General features: G+C 45.0%; 1 protein-coding gene across 1 annotated transcript; it reads left to right on the plus strand.

Moving 5' to 3' along the window:
• Positions 1 to 142: 142 nt before the first annotated feature.
• Positions 143 to 5,940, plus strand: DNAJC30 (DnaJ heat shock protein family (Hsp40) member C30). Its single transcript, XM_078679567.1, has one exon. The coding sequence runs from the start codon at positions 234 to 236 to the stop codon at positions 1,446 to 1,448; it is 1,215 nt and encodes a 404-aa protein (XP_078535693.1). The 5' UTR covers positions 143 to 233; the 3' UTR covers positions 1,449 to 5,940.
• Positions 5,941 to 20,150: the final 14,210 nt, after the last annotated feature.

Raw genomic sequence — 20,150 nt, forward strand, 5'->3', positions numbered from 1 at the left:
GAAGCGTTGTTTAAAAAGTCTTCGTACCAGCTGTGCTGCTGACGTTTCTTTCACTTAGCGTGACCTTTCAGAATACTGTCTAGCGTTTTCTATTATGGTTGGCTCCCGCGGCGCGAGATTTCTTTCTTACCTCATCATGATTGGCTGCAGCTGGAGACCGTGTGTTTCCGGTTTGCTACTTGCTCTGTGATTGGTGGGCGTGGCCGGCGCTGCATGCCGGCCGCTCGATAATAATGGCGGAGGTCGGCCGGAGGTTGTTGTGGGTCCCGGCGCCTTGGAACCAAGTTGTCTGTGTGAAGGGGGCGCGGGAACACCACAGGGGAGAATTAGGGTTGAAGAAGGTGCCGCCCGGGAACTGGGGCGGAGTCTTATGCAAAGACCCGTCAGTGGTCAAAGAGGTAGGGCAGGAGGAGAATCTTTTATTGGGGTTGCGAAGAGAATTTCAAGAGCTGCAGTCGGGGGCCGCCAACCTGAAAAAAAATCACTCTTCATCTAGTCGGGATGTGAAGTCATTAGGGCAGGCAACAGGATGTACGGGAGAATGGGTTGAGGGATCGGCCCGTAATAAGCACCAGCAAGTGGCACTGAGCCTTAAAGTAGGGGGAAGTGTCCTAAGACATTGGAAAGCCTCAACCGATCACTGGCCTTTGTCATCCCCACTTCCAAGCTTCAGCACAGCCAGAATGAACAGCGTGATCAGCGACTCCACTGAGACAGTTGTGGGCGCTGCTGCCCACCCCACACACCACGGGTTCCTGACAGTTGCTTTCAGGGAGTGCACCATTGCGCCCTTCACGAGTTACGGGCTTTCAGCAAGCACCAGGGGGCGGCTCTCTGCTGTCGGCCACCAGAACTCTTTCACCAGGGTCTACTCTACGACTAACGGAGCTGGAAGGAACAATGGCTCCTCGAAGCCACCGCTCTTCCGCAGCCCGACCGCCTACTACGATATCCTTGGTGTCACCGGCTCAGCCACTCAGTCCCAGATCAAGACAGCCTACTACCGGCAGTCGTTCCGCTACCACCCGGACCGCAATAATGGCGACGAGGCGGCAGCGCTGCGCTTCACCGAGATTAGCGAGGCCTACCTCATCCTGGGCAGCGTCACCCTGCGCAAGAAGTACGACCGAGGAATCCTCAGCCAAGAGGACGTGCGGGCGGCGGAGAAACCAAAGGGGAAGGTGGATGGATCTACCATGCCGAAGACAACAGAGAGCAAGTCCTCGTCCCGCCTCACTCCCACCAAGCCAATCTTCGACTTCGACGAGTTCTATCGAGCCCACTACGGCGAGCAGCTTGAACGGGAGCGGCACATGAAATGGAGACGCGAGGAGCTACAACGGCAAAAAAAGAGCGTCGGTGAGCGGTGGCACTTGAAAAGAATCTCGGAGGTTGCGGTATTGATGCTCATCTGCTCAGCGGCCTTTATTTTCTTCTCAGTCAAATGAAAACATGAAATACTGGGACTTTGGAGATTAACTGTGGCCGAGCTGCCCGCCTGACACTTTTTTTAAATATCCTATGTGGATTGTGCCTTACCAACTGATCTGTTATATCACTGGTGTATGCTGACTGGCCTTCGTCAGTTTGGCGCTCCCACAATGCAAAGAGACTCTGGGCTCCCATTGTTGCAAATGCTGCTTAAATACAGACTTGGTCTCGTTTTCTCGTGTCTGAGTGCTGGAGGAACCTAGTCTGTCATACTTGTCACCCGAACTCGCCTCTAGCTTAAGGATGCACATCAGGCACTTTATACTATTGTCCCACCTAGACTGTTATCATTCAACTTGTATGCCCTCACTGCGATGATTTCTAATAGGTGGCAGCTGACTGGGTTATGTATTTGTGAAATATATTCAGGTCTTCTGCATCAAAAGGCTATCTGGTACATATGTATTGAATGCTCCTTCGTGGATCGTGCTGTTGATCTTTAGGTTTGCTATCCGCCTAAACATTTACGAGCCATATGTATTATGTGGATGACGACTTTAGTAGATTACCGGGTTTCCCGAAAGTGCTAATATACACAGGCACGGGCGTTGTCTATTTCATGAGTATCACCTTCAAGCTTTACTTCCTTCGAAAATGGACCATTCTCACTGTTTTTTTTGTTTTTGTGGGGGGCAGTTGACTGAGTTTGAGAAAGTAGTTTGTGATTCGGTTTGTATAGATTTAGGGTGATCCGTTGTAGCTCTGTATGACAGTTGAGTGTATGGCACTGGTGTTCAGGATAAAGTAAAATCACCCTAACCTCAAACATCAGACTTAGTAACCTCACTAACTTTGGACATTTACGACACTGGTACGAGGCGTAATGCAGTGATGTCCTTAGTTCTGTATTAGGCATTGATAGAGGGGTTGCGTAGAGTGCTTTCTAGGGTGCCGATGGGGGCAGTGTGTCCGGTTGGGCAAAGGTGGTGGGGGTTAAGACTGGGTAGACCAGTCTTTATCTGAGGTTTATTTTTCTTTGTTGTCATTAAGACTGTTCAGGGTGAACCATAGTAGAGCCTAAGGCCTGCATGCTCAAAATATCCAGCCACGTGAGCTTTTGATGTGAGTTGATCTAGCATGGCTTTGGGAATCAGCCTTTCCTGTTATATTGTATCTCTCGTTTGGGCTAAAAATCCACACTCTGCGTTAGGTGACCTCTCACTCATTCCCGTGTTGCACACCCTGCTGAAATACTGCCAATACCTCCATAACCTTTCCCACAATAGCATGAAACTTTATCCAGCCGACCAGGCACACGTAACATGGCATTCAGTCTCTTGTTAGGAAATGAAGCCCACCCCAAAAACATGCCCATCTGAGATTGGTTATCCCTCACAGGACTGAAGAAGTTGTTAGTGGGAACCTTCCACGAACTTGTACACCATAATAAAGTGATGTAACCCCAGGCTAAAAGTATGCCCAGATGTGGGTTCCGTGCTCACTGTCCAACTGGATTCAAGCTAGCCTGGATGATGAGGGGCTGATACCCTGAGACCAGTCTCAGGATGCTTTTTTTCTGGTCTAGGGAGTACCTGGCTTGCTGTATGAGCTGTATTCCTGTGGGGAGCAGGGTCAAGACTGATTTGCATATGTGCACCACTTCATATCAACACGAGGTAGACAGTAATAACTGGTCCAGGTCCATTGAGTTTTTTCTTTTTAGTTTCTTCTTCTTTTATTCACAATATTCTTTTAAAAAAACACACACAGCCGATGCATTTCGTCCAGTAATGGACTTCTTCAGGGGAAAGAAACAAGAGACCAGGCCCTCCTAAAGTAAGTCAATGTCGGAGCATCCACGGTGGGTGAGTTTTACAAGTAGGATTTACTCCAGTTCATTTCAGCAGGAATAAATATGACGGAGGTAGGGTCTTCTCTTTAGAGAAGAAAGAGAATCCAAAGTGTGATTCCGTCTTCGCTCTGCAGGAGGTACTTTGGGTAGAATTACAGCCAGATCGAGGCTTGATCGGGTGATTGCCCCCTTTACTCCATGCACATCGTATCATGATGAGGCCTCCTGAATGGTTCACACAATGTTAAATTAATGATAAATTACATTTATAAAGCACTAATCACCATCGGTCTCTAAGCGCTGCATCATAGAACGACAGTCCGAATTCCGTTGCGCCACTGAACCTGACATTAATCCTAATAGGCCTGATCAAATGCCTCTATGAAAAGTATTGTCTTGAGCCTTTTCCGAAAAGGGAGCAGTCTATCTTCCTTGCGCGTGTCATCTGGTAGCTTATTCCACATCTGGGGAACACTGACCGAAAAGGCCCTGCCTCCAAATGTCGCCATACTGACACGAGTTTAAGCAAACTGGGCGACCCAATATACCCTTTGTAGGCTTGAGCAGTAAACAATTATAAGGTAAAGGATGTCTACAAGGGATTCTATTCGTAATATTTTCCGTTCTTTTCTTTCAATTCAGTGAGTTAGTCAAATATAATCAAACTCAGAAGTGTCCACAAAGATAACCACAATAAATCCTATTTATATGAAATAAATGTATTTTTCAAATACCAAGATTAGAGGGGGTACATTTAAAGAGACCAGGTATCAGCAAAACAAAATTATGAAAATATGTACAAATCAATTTGAACACACAGTTCATAACCTACATCAGCTCCTACAATGATAGAAGAGCAAATATTATCCAAAAATGAATAAACATTACTAAAGAAACATAAAAGTTCTCTTGGAGTTGACGGGAAGGTCAACGTTTCGGTCTGTGTGGCATCAGTCCGTTAGACCATCATCGGGACAATTGATTTTTTGCGAGATAAAACCCCTGTACAAATGTAATACAATGTTATATTATCTTCACTTGTAATTGTACTATCACACCATCACATTAAAAAAGAGAAAGGAAACCGTGTGCTTTAAAAAATTGTAAACTGCTAAACTCATGCGTTCTGTTGTCATGGGATCATATTTGTGCAAAACCCCAATGTGTACATACACATTTATATATCACCACCTTCACCATTGTGCCTTAACTAAAAAGGAAGACAAGAGAGGACGGCAATTGCTTACTTCTATTAGCAAGTTATAGGCAAGGAACGTTAAATGTAGCCTTAGCTCTAGATGGTAGTCAGGATCGCGTTAAAATCATTAATGAAGCAAATCAAAAGAGGGAACATTACTCCACTGACCCGTGGAAGATTGTATAATCAAAACAGATGATATAATAAAAAAAGATAGCCGTCAAAGTGCATACCTTATGGTCTAACCCAAACGATTAATGGTTAGGACAAACAGCATCAAGTCTTGGTATGAAGTTGTTCAAAATTCTGTAAATGGGTAACAATAACAACCATTAGGACATATTCACGGGCTTAGAAAATTACCGTGATCTTTTTGATATGGTCAGTATTCTACAAAAAGAGGGGGGGTTTGGTAAATGCCCCGACGACATAAAGTACATCGAATATTGAATGGCATCTGAATGGGCCAAAAAGGGAGAGAAACCAAAGAATCTCTATTACCATGCATATTTCTGCTTCTGCTTACGGTGAAACCTGGCTGTGTGGAAGCTACTCTGGTAGCCTAATGACAGACACATTAATCATAGACCCAACACAACCAATAATTAATGGTCCACCTCAAACAACATTATTGTACGTATTCAAAACGTAGTGTCTCATATTTAGTCTAAAAGACTTTTTTATACTTGACCTAGTAAGTGTTCTGGTCAAATAATCCGGTCGCTTACTTCATAAGGCAGTCTTGAAGATGTACTTTGACTAATAAAGACAGACCAAGTTTCTCAAGGAAACACATTTGCATCAAATGAGGAAAGTAAGCTACACACTTGCCTACCGTAGCCCCATAGGGTGACCAGGTGTCAATGAGTTTCCATTTTATGTATATATGTGGATATCCCCTTATAGGATTTTAGCACCCTTAAACATCTTCGGACACTCAAGAAAACATCCCAGAGCTCCTACCTCACAGTGAGAGAGTCATAGCCCTCAGTGAGACCAGGTTTTCTCACTAGGAGGAGAAGCCCATATGATGAAGCATGCCACCTATGGTGGGTGAGGGCATTCGTCCTGAAAGGGATTGCTCCCCCGAGGAGCTTTGAGAGACAGATTTTCACCTCACGTTATGATAGACCCGAGAAGTATTGTGTTGTGAGTATATTGTGTATGCCAGGCCAGTACCCTCCTCATTTAATGGTCTGGTTTGCCTTTTTTTTAAAATTTTTAAGATTTATTAGTTTTAACATTGAAGTAGTAAATACAATCATTGGGAGGCACATATTTCAGGTGACCTATTTCTGGCACATACAGTACAACTGTATATAGTAGATTACACATGGAGTTCAAATAAGTGTCTGTTTTGTCTGGACATTTCCATTTCAACAGTTGTGGCTATACACAGGCTCCCTTTATGTGTATTCCAGCCCCCTTTCACTGCTAATAAAAGGATACCTTGGTGAGAGTGATGTATTTTTAATCTTTAACTTTTTCGGTAGAATCTATTTAAGTGCTCCCGTAATGTCAGTTGTGCCAACCCTGACTTTTAGGGGCGTACCAGATGATGAAGCATGCCACTGTTTGAGTGGGTGAGGTTCAGATAAAAGAAAATAATGTATTTCTTTATTTTTACATATTTGGTCTGGTCCCTGAGACTAATGACCAGGAGTTGTTGTTTTTTTGGGGACATAGGAGTACTTTGGTTTTAAGTGCTAAAAATATTTCGACCTGATAAAAAATCTGACTTGTCACAGCTAGTGGGCGAGTAGATTTTTCGAGGCCTAGATGACCAAGAGTCACTAGAAATAAAGTAGTCATTTGCTGGTCTGTGAGCTCCTGAGCCGATCAGTGACCAGAACAGTTTGATGATGTTTGTTTTAATAGCAGTTATTAGTTTTGTCCATGCCTCTTCCTGCAAATTTTGAGTTATACTCTTAATTTTGGATTTCATTTGTGCGTTGGCAGATTTTATCAAGATATTCCTCTCTGAGTAACCAGGATTTTTAAAGAATGCTTTTGTTTGGACTACGTCCGTTTTGCATTGTTTTTAACCCCTTCGACGCTCATGACGAGCTGGGCTCGTCATGAGGTAGCCTCCTCGCACGCTCATGACGAGCCCAGCTCGTCATGAATAATGGGTTTTTGTAAAGCCCAGCGCAGGAGCAGAATATCGACCGCACGCATGCGGTTAAACGGGGTGCGTTGTTGTGTAAGAAAGGGGATTGGTTTCTTAAGTTACGTGTCATTGAACGTACTAAGATATGTCTTAGTGTATGATTTTGCAGAGTTTCCCATTCAGTAGTCCAATCCAACAGAGATACCTCAGTTAATAAAAGAAATGGACTATTTGTTAAAAATTCTTGATGCTGCAGATTTTTTAGGTTGGAGGAAAGAGCAGTGTTCCATTTCAATTTGTTATGAAAACCATTAATGATATTCTGCTTATGTTTGTGTTCTTAATAATTCTCACTCTGTGTTGTCACCTACAAGTTGCGATTACTCTCATCACGAGGCACAATTTCAAATGAGACGCAACAATAAAATTTGGAGTAGTGAAGAAAGGTATAATCCAATGTTTCTTGAAGCTTTTGCGCACTGAAATATGCATTTAGCTGGCCGATCTGTTATGAATGTACCATTTAATTCTTTATAAAGGGCACAGCCGGAGAACTGTGAGGAATATTACCAGAGTTCGCATGGACCAGCCGGTAGATTGACCCTTTGGTGGGAGCCCTTTTCCCAATACTTAGCTGTAAGCTGGGCTAATAGAAACCTGGGCCCGAGGAGTTTGATTATGTAGCAGTGGATCATAAGGGATGATACCCAATGTTGGGTTTTTAGATTACACATCTTGCCCAGAATTAGTTGGTACAGTATTATTCACTGACTTAAAAATCGGGTAATGCTTAGGTGAGGTATTCAAGAGATTGGATAAATGAATTAAGCTGGTTTTGTTACTATAAGTATTTGTAGCGCTAAACTTTTAATTGAACTTTTTCAGTTGCTTTCACCGCCTTTTATTTATATGCTGTTGAAATCCATTATTCTCATCCTCAGTTCTTATATTGCATTCAGGTGAGGATTCTAGTATTGGTACCATTTCCATTATTTGCAGAGATTGAACTTTTGGTACAAGAATTGTCAGTCAGGGTTGTTTTAGCCTTAGCCTGCAAGTTTTCCCTTTTAACATTTTGAGAGGCTATATTAGTACAGCCAGAAGTAGTGGTTTGCGTAGTATTTTCCATACTTTAATCTTGTATAATTCCGAAGTGATTTTTAAGTGTAGCAGTTGTAAGGAATTGATAATGTTGTTATTATAGAAGAATGATTAGCTTCCTGTTTAGAGAATGAGTTCTCAATTTTCGATAAAGGTTTAGATAAGTTGACCAAAAACTGCACAACCTGGCTAATATTTTTTAGGGTGGGTACTTGCTCCACGATAAGTTGGGATTGGGTGGAAAGAATATCAGACATTTGAGATAACTTGGAGCTATTGGTGCCCAAGTCGAATTTAGATGGTTTCTGTTCGAATTGTCCGGGAGACCCTAGTTCCAGAGGAACAAATGTCCACGTTTGAGGTAAAGCATTGCGACTCAAGTTTCAAGAGCAATGATAAGTTATCCTGCGAACTGGTCAGTTCTTAAGAAATCTCCTTTGGATCATTGGTTTCCAAATTCTCATCTATTCCATATATGAAATCCAATCCACTGAGATCAGCTAAAATATTGTCTCGATTATTGTGGACTTGTAACATTGGGTTAATTTCAGCTATTGTAGTTCCATGACGGACATTTGACAAATTGGATATCGCATTAGTTAATCGCATATGTCAGTGGTTCCCAAACTTTTTTGACCCGTGGCTCCCTTGACCTAATCGGCAGTTAGCCGTGGCTCCCCACCATTTTTTTTACCGGTGGGCGGGATGTAAGCCCGACCTCAGGAGTACTTCCTGTTGTCTTCCTTAAAGTAATTGGGACGCAATGAAGGTATTAAAATCATATTTGTAACAAAATAAGAAGCCCAATGCAAACACTGAACTATTACTGCTTATTCTGCCAGCAGTGTGCAGCTTGCCCAATTCAAACACTGATGTCTCTCATTTGTTACTGCTTATACTGCCAACAGTGTGCCCAGTGATGAACACTGCTGGCAGTGAGTCCACTGTGAGCAGTGCAAGGCCTGAGCGCTATACTAAACTGCTAACACTGCCAGCCACATGGACTGCTTCACCCTCTTCAAACTGCCAGCTCTAGACAGGTGACTACACTACCTTGGCAAGAACACCTGGTGATTGTTCCCCCTGACTTGCAAGCCTGCAGTCCCAATTCACGCTTTTAATATTTCAATTTATACATATATATATATTTATCATGAGAAATTTTATAGCAATCATGTCTCTACAGGTTCCATTTTTATATTTTGTTTAGATGCTAAATACTTGCGAAAATGAGGAAATTAGTGTAATTCCTCCAGATAAACTCTAACCCTCTCGGGACAGTATTTATTATTTCGCCAGACATAGTTACCAGTATTACGTGTAAATGATGTTGTATGGTGAACCCAGCTAGCAGCAAAAGAGGGTTGTATATTCTTCGAAGCAGCCAGGTCAGGGGGCTGTTCAAGGTCCAACTAACACAAATGCGCGCATCTCCCATAGCTTGTGGTGCGTCTTTACGTGCTCTAAACTGCCCTTACTTGTAAATGGGATCACTTTTATTCTCTATCCCAGACTGTGTGCAACGGCTGCCCCTATCGTAAACATATTTGTATCACTTGTGTCATTAATACACGGGAGACAAGTATGAGTAATTGACCGTAGTAGCCAAAATGTTACATTGCTGTGGTATTCGTGAATTTAGTTCTCAATAAAGGTGTAATCTCGGTGTCCCGTCAGTAAAAGCGTTTACCAGTCACTAGTTCTCCAGGTCAGGGCGGGAGAAGTGAAATAGATCAGAAGGCGAGGGAAGAAGCAAACAGCTGAGGTCACAGGGTGGGGGGTGTTACTAAATTAAATAGCTACGGGTCAAATTAGTTCAACGAGCAGAAGAGGAACAAGAGAGAGACCAGAGAGCGCATGAAGATGAGAAAAGGAAAGATCATTTGAGAATAAGTAAGGAAAGCAAAAGAAGAACAGATGCGCGAACACGTGGCGAGGACAGAGAAAGGCGTTCCGAGAAACAAAAGAGCAAAAAAATCTGTTAAGCACTTGCTTACTTATCAATTTCCTGGTGAAGGGGGTCCCAAGAGAGACACGGCACAACATGGGAGACAGCAACAACGATCCTCAAAAGATCCAAACTTGCTGTGGCAGTAATGCAGAGACCATGCATCTTAAGTACGACGCGTGCCTACGTACGTACGCACGCATGCCTATGGTGGCAGTGCGCTCTTGAGCAAAACGATTCTAAAGATGGAATTGTAACACCCACCGCATGTGGGCTGCGGCTGCAATTCATATGAACCACATGCTGCGTGGCGCCCCTGGCTGCTCAACACGGCGCACCAGGGTGCCGCGGCGCACACTTTGGGAACCGCAGCCATATGAAATACATTATTAGATGAAGATAGGATAGTCTGCAGTCGCTGTAGCTGCTAAAGCCTCTGGAGCGACAACTGCCGCATTTGAGGGAGTTGTTAAAGCAGTCTGTTATAGTTTGCTAGGTAAAACCCGTTAACGCTGAGGTATCTGCTTCTAAGTATATGCCTGATCCAGATATTAATCTTGATTGATCGGTAGTTGAAGCTTGAGAGTGTGTTGCACAAAGTGACGTGGCTGTTATTGAGTCTGCCTCTGTTGAATTGAGGAAAAGAGTCATCGAGTTATCCTGCCTGGCTATAAACACATGGATTTGGGCGAGGCATAGACGCAAGAGGCTATGAGGTTTGCTAAGCAGGTACCATATTCATACTTTCCTTACATTTTGTCATCTTTGAGAAGGCTTGTAGATTTGTGGGATTTTGTTCTCATGTTAAATGCTGGTCTGTAGGAAGGAAGAATTTGGTTGTTGAAAGTGTACTACTAATTTAGTTAATAAATTAGCCAATCAGTCCCTACAAAATATGGAGTGAAGTCAGAAATCGGCAAGCAATGCGGAGACACGAAGAACATAGCAGTTAACAGCAGAAACATAGAGTTAACAGTTTAAGATAGCAAAAGGTGGAGATTAAAAAAAAAAGCCAGCATCCACGAAGTGACCATACACCCCAGCACCTTGCACCTCACACCTGATGCGAAACATCTGCCATCCAGGAGCACCCAGTCACCTGCAGTCCAGAGGATCCCCAGCAGAATGCTCGAGCGGACCCCATGCACCTGCCACCAGTCCCCTATTAACAGGGGTCGGTGACTAGGCAATTCAGTCTGTTAGACCTTCGAGCCAATGGCAGGCGCCTGACCTCGGAGTGCAGCCCTTGGACTCCGGGGTGCCTAAGCGCCAAAGTGCTAAGTGCTTTAATCCTGTGCTGGGGTAGTTTCAAGGACCTACATTTGCAGAAATTCACCCAGATATTGGGGTGCAACCACATAAAATAGATATTGCGATACACTGAGATTCCCCGAGGCGGCTGTGTCCTGTGCTGCTGTTGCTGAAAGCTTGGGCGTGGTCAATGAGCTGAGAGCTGTGAGCGGTATTTAGTTCCAGCCATGTTAGAACTAATGGTTTAGAAGTAAAGGGTTACGGCTAAAGAAAGGAATAGAGTTAGAATAATGTATGTGAGAAGTTAGCCTGGCATATGATGTCCACTAGTTCTAGTGGGCACCTTGCACCAGTCTAATCGAACCTTATTGATGGTGGTTGTAAAGTCAACCTTATAGAAAGCTATCCTAGTGGTAGCATGGACCAGCAGTCATCAGGCTAAGACTTCAGAGAGCGTATTAAGCAAGTTGTTTTACCAATTATAATCCCTTGAGTACCAAATGAAAGGACACCACACAAGGTATATATCAAAAATATATGTATGTATTCTAAACACAACCCCTCTGCACTCTTTATGAGGTCAGAGGTAAAAGTACAATACAAGTTACTCAATTACTATACGATAAGTTGCACAGTATATGTTATGCCCTAGGGGCCTCACAAACCATATACTAAAATAGTGGTATAAGAACCACGAGAGAATTAGAAAGCAGGCCTGGAGCCTGTGGAATCGCTGGGGCTACTCTAAACACCAAAGATTAGGAAGTAGGAGGCCCACAGGAGATGCGTGCAGTGTCTAAACACAGCCACGGGTTACCATTGACTTTCTATGGGAAACGAAGAATTTACAAAATATACAATTTAAGGACACTTCCGGAAGGACTACGATGGAACCCTTTTAAACAAGGACAGTTCGAGAGTCAAGACCCACGGGAGCACCGGACTACTCGTGTTACCTGACCCAGGGTGCGTAGGTGTATTTTCGTGTCTGGTTTCGTCGTCGTTTTCGATGGAGAGCTGCAAAGAAGTGTTGCAGGCGACCAGAGGAAAAGTGTCCGGGTGGATCCAAGGGTTGATCGAAGATCTGTAGAACCTGAAAGCAGAAGGATCAGAGTCTGGGTCACTTGTCGGTGACCAGGGCGGCGATAGAAAGACGCCACCAGATGCCGGGTGATTTCAGGTGAAGATGTGAAGTTTGTCTCTTCAGCCACGAGGACCAGGAGGCGTCCACGACAACCAGGAGCTGGATTCGAGCTGTCCTATGAAGGATCTAGTTGACTGCGGTGTCGGTATTCGGACTGGACCCAACAAGCCTTGGCAAACGCAACCCCTGCAGGATGTCGAGATTGGCTTTGGTGCAAACCAGCAAGGTCTGAGGAATTTCTCCTTTGTAGGGAAGTTGGAGCAATCCTGGCGCAACCAGGAAAGCAAGTTAAATTCAAAAGAAAGTCTTCGGGGGCTCACTAGCCAACGGACTAGGAACCGCGAAGACGGGGCCCACGGGTCACTCGTGGAGTGGGGGTCTCTGAGCTTCGGTGCAAATGGTGCTCGGGTCTGGGGCTTCAAGCACCCCAATGCACGACTTCGAGTTACCTCGTGAAGTGAGTGCAGCTTGCAAAATGTAGGATGTCCATGAGTTCCGTCCCACGTCTCTCGTGTCCGCCACGGGTCTCAGCTTTGCTGTGAGCGAAGGTCGGGGTACGAGATGTCTGGAAGTCAGTGTTGTGTCGCAGATTCTTCGGGATCCGGCGGGGACCTCAAAAATGCAGACAGGCTGTTGGTGCCTGTTTGAACAGGGTGGTCACTCCTTGACCACAAGGGAGATGTCTTCCAGTCAAAATGGAATGTCGAAGGTCCAGGATTTATGATTCAAAGTTTCGTCCAGGGTAATCTAAAATCCTAGTGACTGGGCTCCTATACTTATACTAAGTTTAGGGGCTGGACTACCCTTAAGGTCCCTCCTATGGGTGGACCTGGAAAGGGGATGGTTACACCCCTTTCCCTGTCCAGTTTCGTGCCATGCTGGGGCAGAGTGCCCCAGCAACCGGTTTGAACTGGGAAATGCATGGAACATCTTGTGTGCCCCAGGCTGTGCCTGGAAAGCATTCACTGAATGCAGCCCTCCCTGCCCCAATACAGAAAAGCCTGTCTGGGGAAGTGCTGGCACCTCCCTAGGCAGGAAACCTATTGTCCAGGCCTCCCCTGCCGGAGTTTTGTCCAGCAAGGTCAGACTCGTGTCTGTGGCAGCAGCATCCATTTTGTGATGCGGAGGCTCTGTTTAACTTTAACCGGGTAAACCAGTAACTACATGTCTTTTCCCTCTAGAAGGGTGGAATGCTACCCCCGCCGCCAGGACTGGCGGGCGGGGGGGTAGTATTCCAAAGTGTTTGACACCTTACAGGACATGTTTTGATAAAGCCAAGCCAAACCAAAGTTAGCATTAACCGCGAGGATTATAATGCACTTAAGAGTATATGGTATGGCTATATCATAAAACAGCTATAAGGAGATGGTTCCGAAAGCTGCAGAGGGGCTCAGCTCATGCTAGGGCTACCTCTCACATAAAACCAAGCACTCTGCCTCCAGGATTGTTAAGGCCTGCCATAGGAGTGACTTATAGGTGTATATGTGTCTATATGTATATATAGATATAGGTATACTATATCTAAGTAAGAAGTGATTACACCACCTTACCCAGGCTGTATGAACAGACCTGTGGTGTCAGTTTGGAAGGCAAACCAGGTGTGGCACAATACATGCTGCAGTCCCTGGTAGGCCTAGGGTGCACATATGCCCTGGGTACCTATGGTACACTATGCAAGGGCTCACAAGGGTGACCCAGTAACCAATCTGGTATGTACCTAAAGTACATGGAGTCCATTTTATAGAGAAAGCAGATGGCCTGGGACCATGCTATTCAGGGCCCCAATCTAACTAAGTCGAAAACCAGCAAAACTCCAGGCACCATATAGTCAGATATCCACCTTCCTACAATGTATATGTGAAATGTTACGGTCAACGCCAGGTTATGAAGTTGAACTCTATGAAAGAAATGAAAAAAGTCATACACTGCAACAAAAACCAAGAGGCAGCCAAAGCAATTCTCCTTTGGTCATTATCTTCCCTTTGTCCAGCAAGACCATGATTAGATGTTTGAACCGGTTGCTTGGCTAGTCAAGATTGCCACTAGAAGTAACCAAACAGATATACTTTTATCAGCTAACCATAATCCGAGGTGGGCTATTATTCACCTCCTTTGTATTTTTATAAAATCAGAACTCTCCTCCAATAAGACATGAGGCTCTGTTATTTAGGTTCATATCTTTTGCACAATTGCCAAAACTGCTTGTTTGCAAAAGGATGTTTTTAATGTACATACCCATGCCCCATCTGCAGATCTCAGAATGCCCTCCAACCTTGCCCTGGCCCAAAAGCCTTAGAAGTGCACCCTTTGCTGACTGAAACAATGTGTGTCTATTATATTTTTTGCCCACTGACTAAGCATAGTAGAAGACACAGTCTTAAATGGTTTGAGCAAAGCGGTCAGAAGTTGTTAATCCGATGTCCTCAACCCGTCTGATAGGTGTACTCACTGAGACATCTGACCACACAGAAATTAGGTGGTAGAGTACAGACAGGGATCTTAATGGGAAGTAGAGGCATTTTGGTATATCTTGATATTGTAAAATGAACCCCAGAAGAGGAAAAATGCATGTCAGAAAAATCTAGCACTCTAACATCTGCTACTTTTTGAGAAGAAACCAAACACAACATTGCCAGTTTTGCTGGCAGTAGTTTCAAGAATAACCTGTTGTTGCCTTCCCATAATATCAGTAGCTTTAGCATCACTTCTACATCCCATAAAGTAGAATACCTGTGCTTAAGTGGTTGCATGTACCTGACGCCCTTCAATCATTATTAAACCAGCAGGTGCTCCCCAACCGCGTTACCTTCCGCTTTCTGATGTCCTGCTGCTATACCTGATCTATAAGCCTTCTCTCCCGCTGCTAAGAATGCCAGGAAATGTAGATCGCTTGTAACATAAGCGGAAACGGGACAAATGACTCTTCCCACCCAACAGCTACTCCAGTCATCCCATACAGAAGCATATTCCAAAAGGCTCAGGTGAGTGTTTTCTTGCGCCTTGAAATTGTTGTTGTGTGCTGAGTTTCCTGCACCCAACGCTAATTTAGTTCCTATAACGAAGATGACCTGCTTAGTGCTACGTGCACATTGCAATAACGAATTTCCCATTTTATGGAAGCCCTGCGTCCTGTAATAATGTTAACCTTTTGAGGGAGCCTCGCGTCACGCTGTTCTTCGGAGAACTCGGACATGTTCTCCGCTGAGGCCGCCTTGAAGTTTTAAAGTTCACCTCAAGAGGGAGCCCTTGCCCAGTTATAGACACGTTTCTCAGACCTGCTGTAAATTGCAGTGTGAAACGGCTGCTGAAGTAAACCTAGCACCTTGTGTGAACTCTTAAGACTAAAGAATCAACCCGAGCTCTAGCAGTTTCTGAATGACCCGAACTTTTATTTGCTCACTTTTACGATAAAATAGTCATGCAACGCTCCATTGATTTAAGTCCACAGTCTTGCACAGGGCATACCTAATCAGCAAGGCATCTGTCTGGTGGACAGTGACTCATTATGGCACGCCACATTGTTGTTTTAATCAGTACATTCGTGAAAAGAATTCGGCAACGCAAATGTGAAACCTAAAGTCCAAAACATACAGCTCAAGCCTGGTCAATAAGCGAAGTTAGAACAGAAAGCCAAACTGGCTCATATCCAAAGTTGCTTGAGGCCTCACTCACATAATGTTGCATGCTTCTTCCTAGTGCTGTCTACCGGTACCACCACTCGTAAAGATCCGATGTTTCCAGTAGCGCGTAGTAGGCATATGAAGAAAATAAAGGTGTTCAACTACAGTATCATGACTCCCTCCCAGTTACATCTAGTGTTATCTGCAGAGCCAAGGTTTATCAACTTGAATGTCGTAGGGCGAAAAATGTATGTAGGTGGGCACATGAAATGTATTAGCGTCCCCACTTCGACATGATTAGAAACTCAGAAGTACCCGTTCTTACTCTTTGTATTGTAAAACCGTTTCAAAATAGATGTGCCCATGAGTCTGTCACATCCTAAGGCAATCACGAGAATGGGTTTAATCTTTTATAGTGCAGTCGAGCATCACATTGGAGGGCCGTTCTGTAAATACGGAGCCTTATATCTCCTCCATGGCTTGATGCGATGAAGCATGAAACATTATGTAGGTGTGGGCTTCATGGCCTTTGGAAAGGGGCTGCATAGGCTACGTTGAAACAGTCTTGAATTCTTTTATCAATAAGGATTGAGTGATATTTTTTGGACTGCATGGTCTTTTGTCAGAACTATATAGCTGGTGTTTTGATATTGTACGCACGTCTCTCCTAATCTTAGTAAGTGCATTAGTGCTATTTAGCAGCATAAGAAATACAGCCATCCCTGGTTCTCGTATCTGTATGATTGACAGAATTATGGTGTGCGATTAGACCTTCACTGGCTCTCCATCAACAAAAGAATCCCCTTCAAGCTCCTCACTCACGCCTACAAATCCCTTCCACAACACCGGAACAGCATACCTCAACCACTGCCTCTCCTACACACCTACCAGAAATATTTGCTGTGCCCAACTGGCCCTGGGCACTATCCCACGGATCCGCAAGAACTCGGCTGGAGGAAGATCCTTCTCCTACCTCGCTTCGAAGACCAGGAACCCTCTACATCTCAGGCAATCACCTTCATTGCTTCAATTCAGGAAGGACCTGGCTTTTTGACCTCACGCCCTCAATTCATCTTGATTGCTTGGTGTTGTCTTGAAGACATAGATAGATACCTGTTTATCAGAGGTTTTCTCTTCATTTGGGGAATCCTCTGACTGAGTATGCCAGTACTTAGCTATTCATCTGGTTTGACATGCACTGAGGCCCTAAGACTGAGGTATACTAGCATGTCTTCAAGCGTGCCTCTATCCTGACCTGCCATCGTCTGCTGTCCCAGTGTCTTCCTATGAAGCAGCTCTGGTCTTACTTTTAGTAAGTGCCGGCCACCACGTAATACAACATGCACACATGCCTCACAGTATACCTGTGTGCATTACTATGCCTGTTTTAAGCTATCTGTAGAGCTCTCGTAGTGTCCCTCCATTTTTTTCTTCTATGAGGTCAAAAGAGATTCACAGAGCTCTCATGTTATGTATATATTTTGACCTGTAAAATGTACTGCTGGCCCACTAAATAAACCTTCTGTACTGAAAAAGCCACGGTGTTTGACCTGCACCAAGTATCGTGAGTCATTTAGAGAGCTCTCTTGTCGCACCTCAAGATTGACCTTCACCAAACACTAGTGTTATCTCGCCCAATTAAGACCTTGCTACAGAGTTTGGTGTGTACAGCTTAGATGCCACTGATGTGTGGTTGTTCTGCAAGTCATGGAAGCTTGCGCTACTTCTGCTCTCAGTTAGGGAAGGAAGTTTGTTTTGTTACCTTCCAATTTTGAGCTGACTAGTCACTGTGGGAAGCCTCTAATGCTGCTGCCCAAGATGTACCTGTTGTGTGAGAGAAGCTTGTACCACTGTACCTGTTCCATGTTCTGTTGCCCATCTGTCTAGTACCGATTCTTTGGGGGGGGGGGGGGGGGAAGCTTGCACTGCTGTTTCCTGTACATGTTGCGAATTAGTGAAGCTTTGTGTCAACCATGACTGTAAAAAAACAACACAAAAGCTACTGACTGGCAATGTAAGTGCTTGTTTCAGTGCATTACGAATGAATGAGGGCTGTGTCAAAAAGTTTGTGAACTAAGTGCACTTGTGATTTTGCATGTGAAGCAATGAATTCGTTTCTGAAATGGACTTGACATCTTTGTACAATTTTAAAACACATCTGGGATGTTAGTGTTACACCTTAGACACTGTTGTTTTTTTTAGCCAACATCACTTAGTGATTTCAGGTTTTTTTCTGTGTCCATACTTGCAGTACTAAACGACAAGCCCATGAACTCAACATGCCTTGGCTGTAAAGTCAGCACTGACAGTGTATCACAAGTTACACCTAACTACTTGGGCGCACGGTTAAAAACACCCAGTAATTATGCGATTCTTCTACTTTTTTCTTGGAACAAATCAAACGTTAATTAGTCAACCTGGGAATGGGAGGACATTGCTTTTCAAGAGAGATATTTGCACCTCAGGACCAGTGTGCAAACATTGAGCTCTTCTCACACAACAGGGCCTGCTATTAGGCCGCCTAACCAGAGAGAGCCTGCTTGGAGTCTACGTCCGGGGACATTAGCTGTCTATATTCCTCTCTTCTTTCATGATGGTGCTTGTGCAGAAGACAAGAAAACTATAGTGCTGGCGTTCCCCTTGCCATGTAGAGCTCAGGCCCTGGCCAGTTTCATGGGCTAAACTGCATGTCCGTTGTATGAACCCTTTCTTGAGCTTGTTGCTTGTTTCTTCTTTCCGGTCTGGCATGACGAGGACCGCCAGTGGTAAACTCCACTGTTTAGCTTTACGTGTACAGTGCTTGGCTGACGTTCATTTTTCCGAAGTGTCGATGTAATACCTAGGCACTCCTGCATCTTCCTCCTCTGGGTCACAGTCCTTCAGTGTAAGAGCAATGACGGTGAACAGGCTATCACACTGTCCCTATAAACTCAACAAGAAAATATAAGTCAAACACCTTCACCTGAGAATATGGATATCCGACCCCTCACCTGAAAAGTGGGAAACGGCCTTTACAACGAAGCCGTTTCCCCGAAATCTTTAACCACGCATGCAGTACAACGCATGCGTGGTTACCACTAATGCCTTTACCACGCATACCTTTACTACGATGTTTGTAGTAAAGGCATATGTGGTAAAGGTAAAAAGAAAAAAGGGGGGCTTGGGGGGGTTTCCCCCCCAAATAAAACAACTCGCCATATGTCACGTCGGCGTCAGCGTCGTTTAAGAGAAATCGGAAAAAAATGCCGTTTTCTCTTAACGACGTATGACGTCACCACGCAATTATTCGAGGAAAAGTTTATCCGTGGTAAACGAATTCCGTTGTAACGCATGCGTGGTAAAGGCATGCGTTGCAACGGAATTCGTTGTATCATCATATATTCCTGAAAAGTTTGTGTGTGCTTCTCCTAACGTAGGCACCACACTACACACATTGCTGATCTGTGCCAAGCTAAGTTCACTTTATTTTTGTATTTGATGTATTCTTATGTGACGACATCTGTATACAATGCTCCAAGTTTTGCAGAGTCTTGCATAAGGAACCAGAAATATATCTGACAGATATTGTTGTGGTTGAACTGCGAGAAAGGTCATGGAGCAGACTGATTGTAGCACTGTGAAGAGAAGAGTGATGATGTAGAGGCTAGGTCAAGAAAGAGGTAATGGTGAAACGTGTTAAGAGCAAGATGGTGACTTAGAGTTCTTAGTTTTAGAGATAGAGAGGTGAGGTAACAGAGAGGGGAGGTGTAGAGGTTTAGCTGAAATAGAGAGAGAGGCGGAGAGACACAAGCGAAACAAGCATTGAAAATGCAATAGGTCTCGCAATAGAAGAGTTTGACATTTTTCGTTTTGCATATAGATGAGTGGCGTTGCGTGGATGAGTGGCGTTGCGTGGGTGAGTGGCGTTGCGTGGGTGAGTGGCGTTGCGTGGGTGAGTGGCGTTGCGTGGGTGAGTGGCGTTGCGTGGGTGAGTGGCGTTGCGTGGGTGAGTGGCGTTGCGTGGGTGAGTGGCGTTGCGTGGGTGAGTGGCGTTGCGTGGGTGAGTGGCGTTGCGTGTGTGTGTGGCGTTGCGTGTGTGTGTGGCGTTGCGTGTGTGTGTGGCGTTGCGTGTGTGTGTGGCGTTGCGTGGGTGAGTGGCGTTGCGTGGGTGAGTGGCGTTGCGTGGGTGAGTGGCGTTGCGTGGGTGAGTGGCGTTGCGTGGGTGAGTGGCGTTGCGTGGGTGAGTGGCGTTGCGTGTGTGAGTGGCGTTGCGTGTGTGAGTGGCGTTGCGTGTGTGAGTGGCGTTGCGTGTGAGTGGCGTTGCGTGTGTGTGTGGCGTTGCGTGTGTGTGTGGCGTTGCGTGTGTGTGTGGCGTTGCGTGGGTGAGTGGCGTTGCGTGGGTGAGTGGCGTTGCGTGGGTGAGTGGCGTTGCGTGGGTGAGTGGCGTTGCGTGGGTGAGTGGCGTTGCGTGGGTGAGTGGCGTTGCGTGGGTGAGTGGCGTTGCGTGGTTGAGTGG

Source organism: Lissotriton helveticus, chromosome 3_1 (assembly GCF_964261635.1).
Source record: "Lissotriton helveticus chromosome 3_1, aLisHel1.1, whole genome shotgun sequence".
Classification (NCBI taxonomy): Eukaryota; Metazoa; Chordata; class Amphibia; order Caudata; family Salamandridae; genus Lissotriton; species Lissotriton helveticus.

What these genes read in the sequence shown, in the direction of transcription:
- DNAJC30 (XM_078679567.1), top strand. Translation starts at nt 234, where the DNA reads ATGGCGGAGGTCGGCCGGAGGTTGTTGTGGGTCCCGGCGCCTTGGAAC.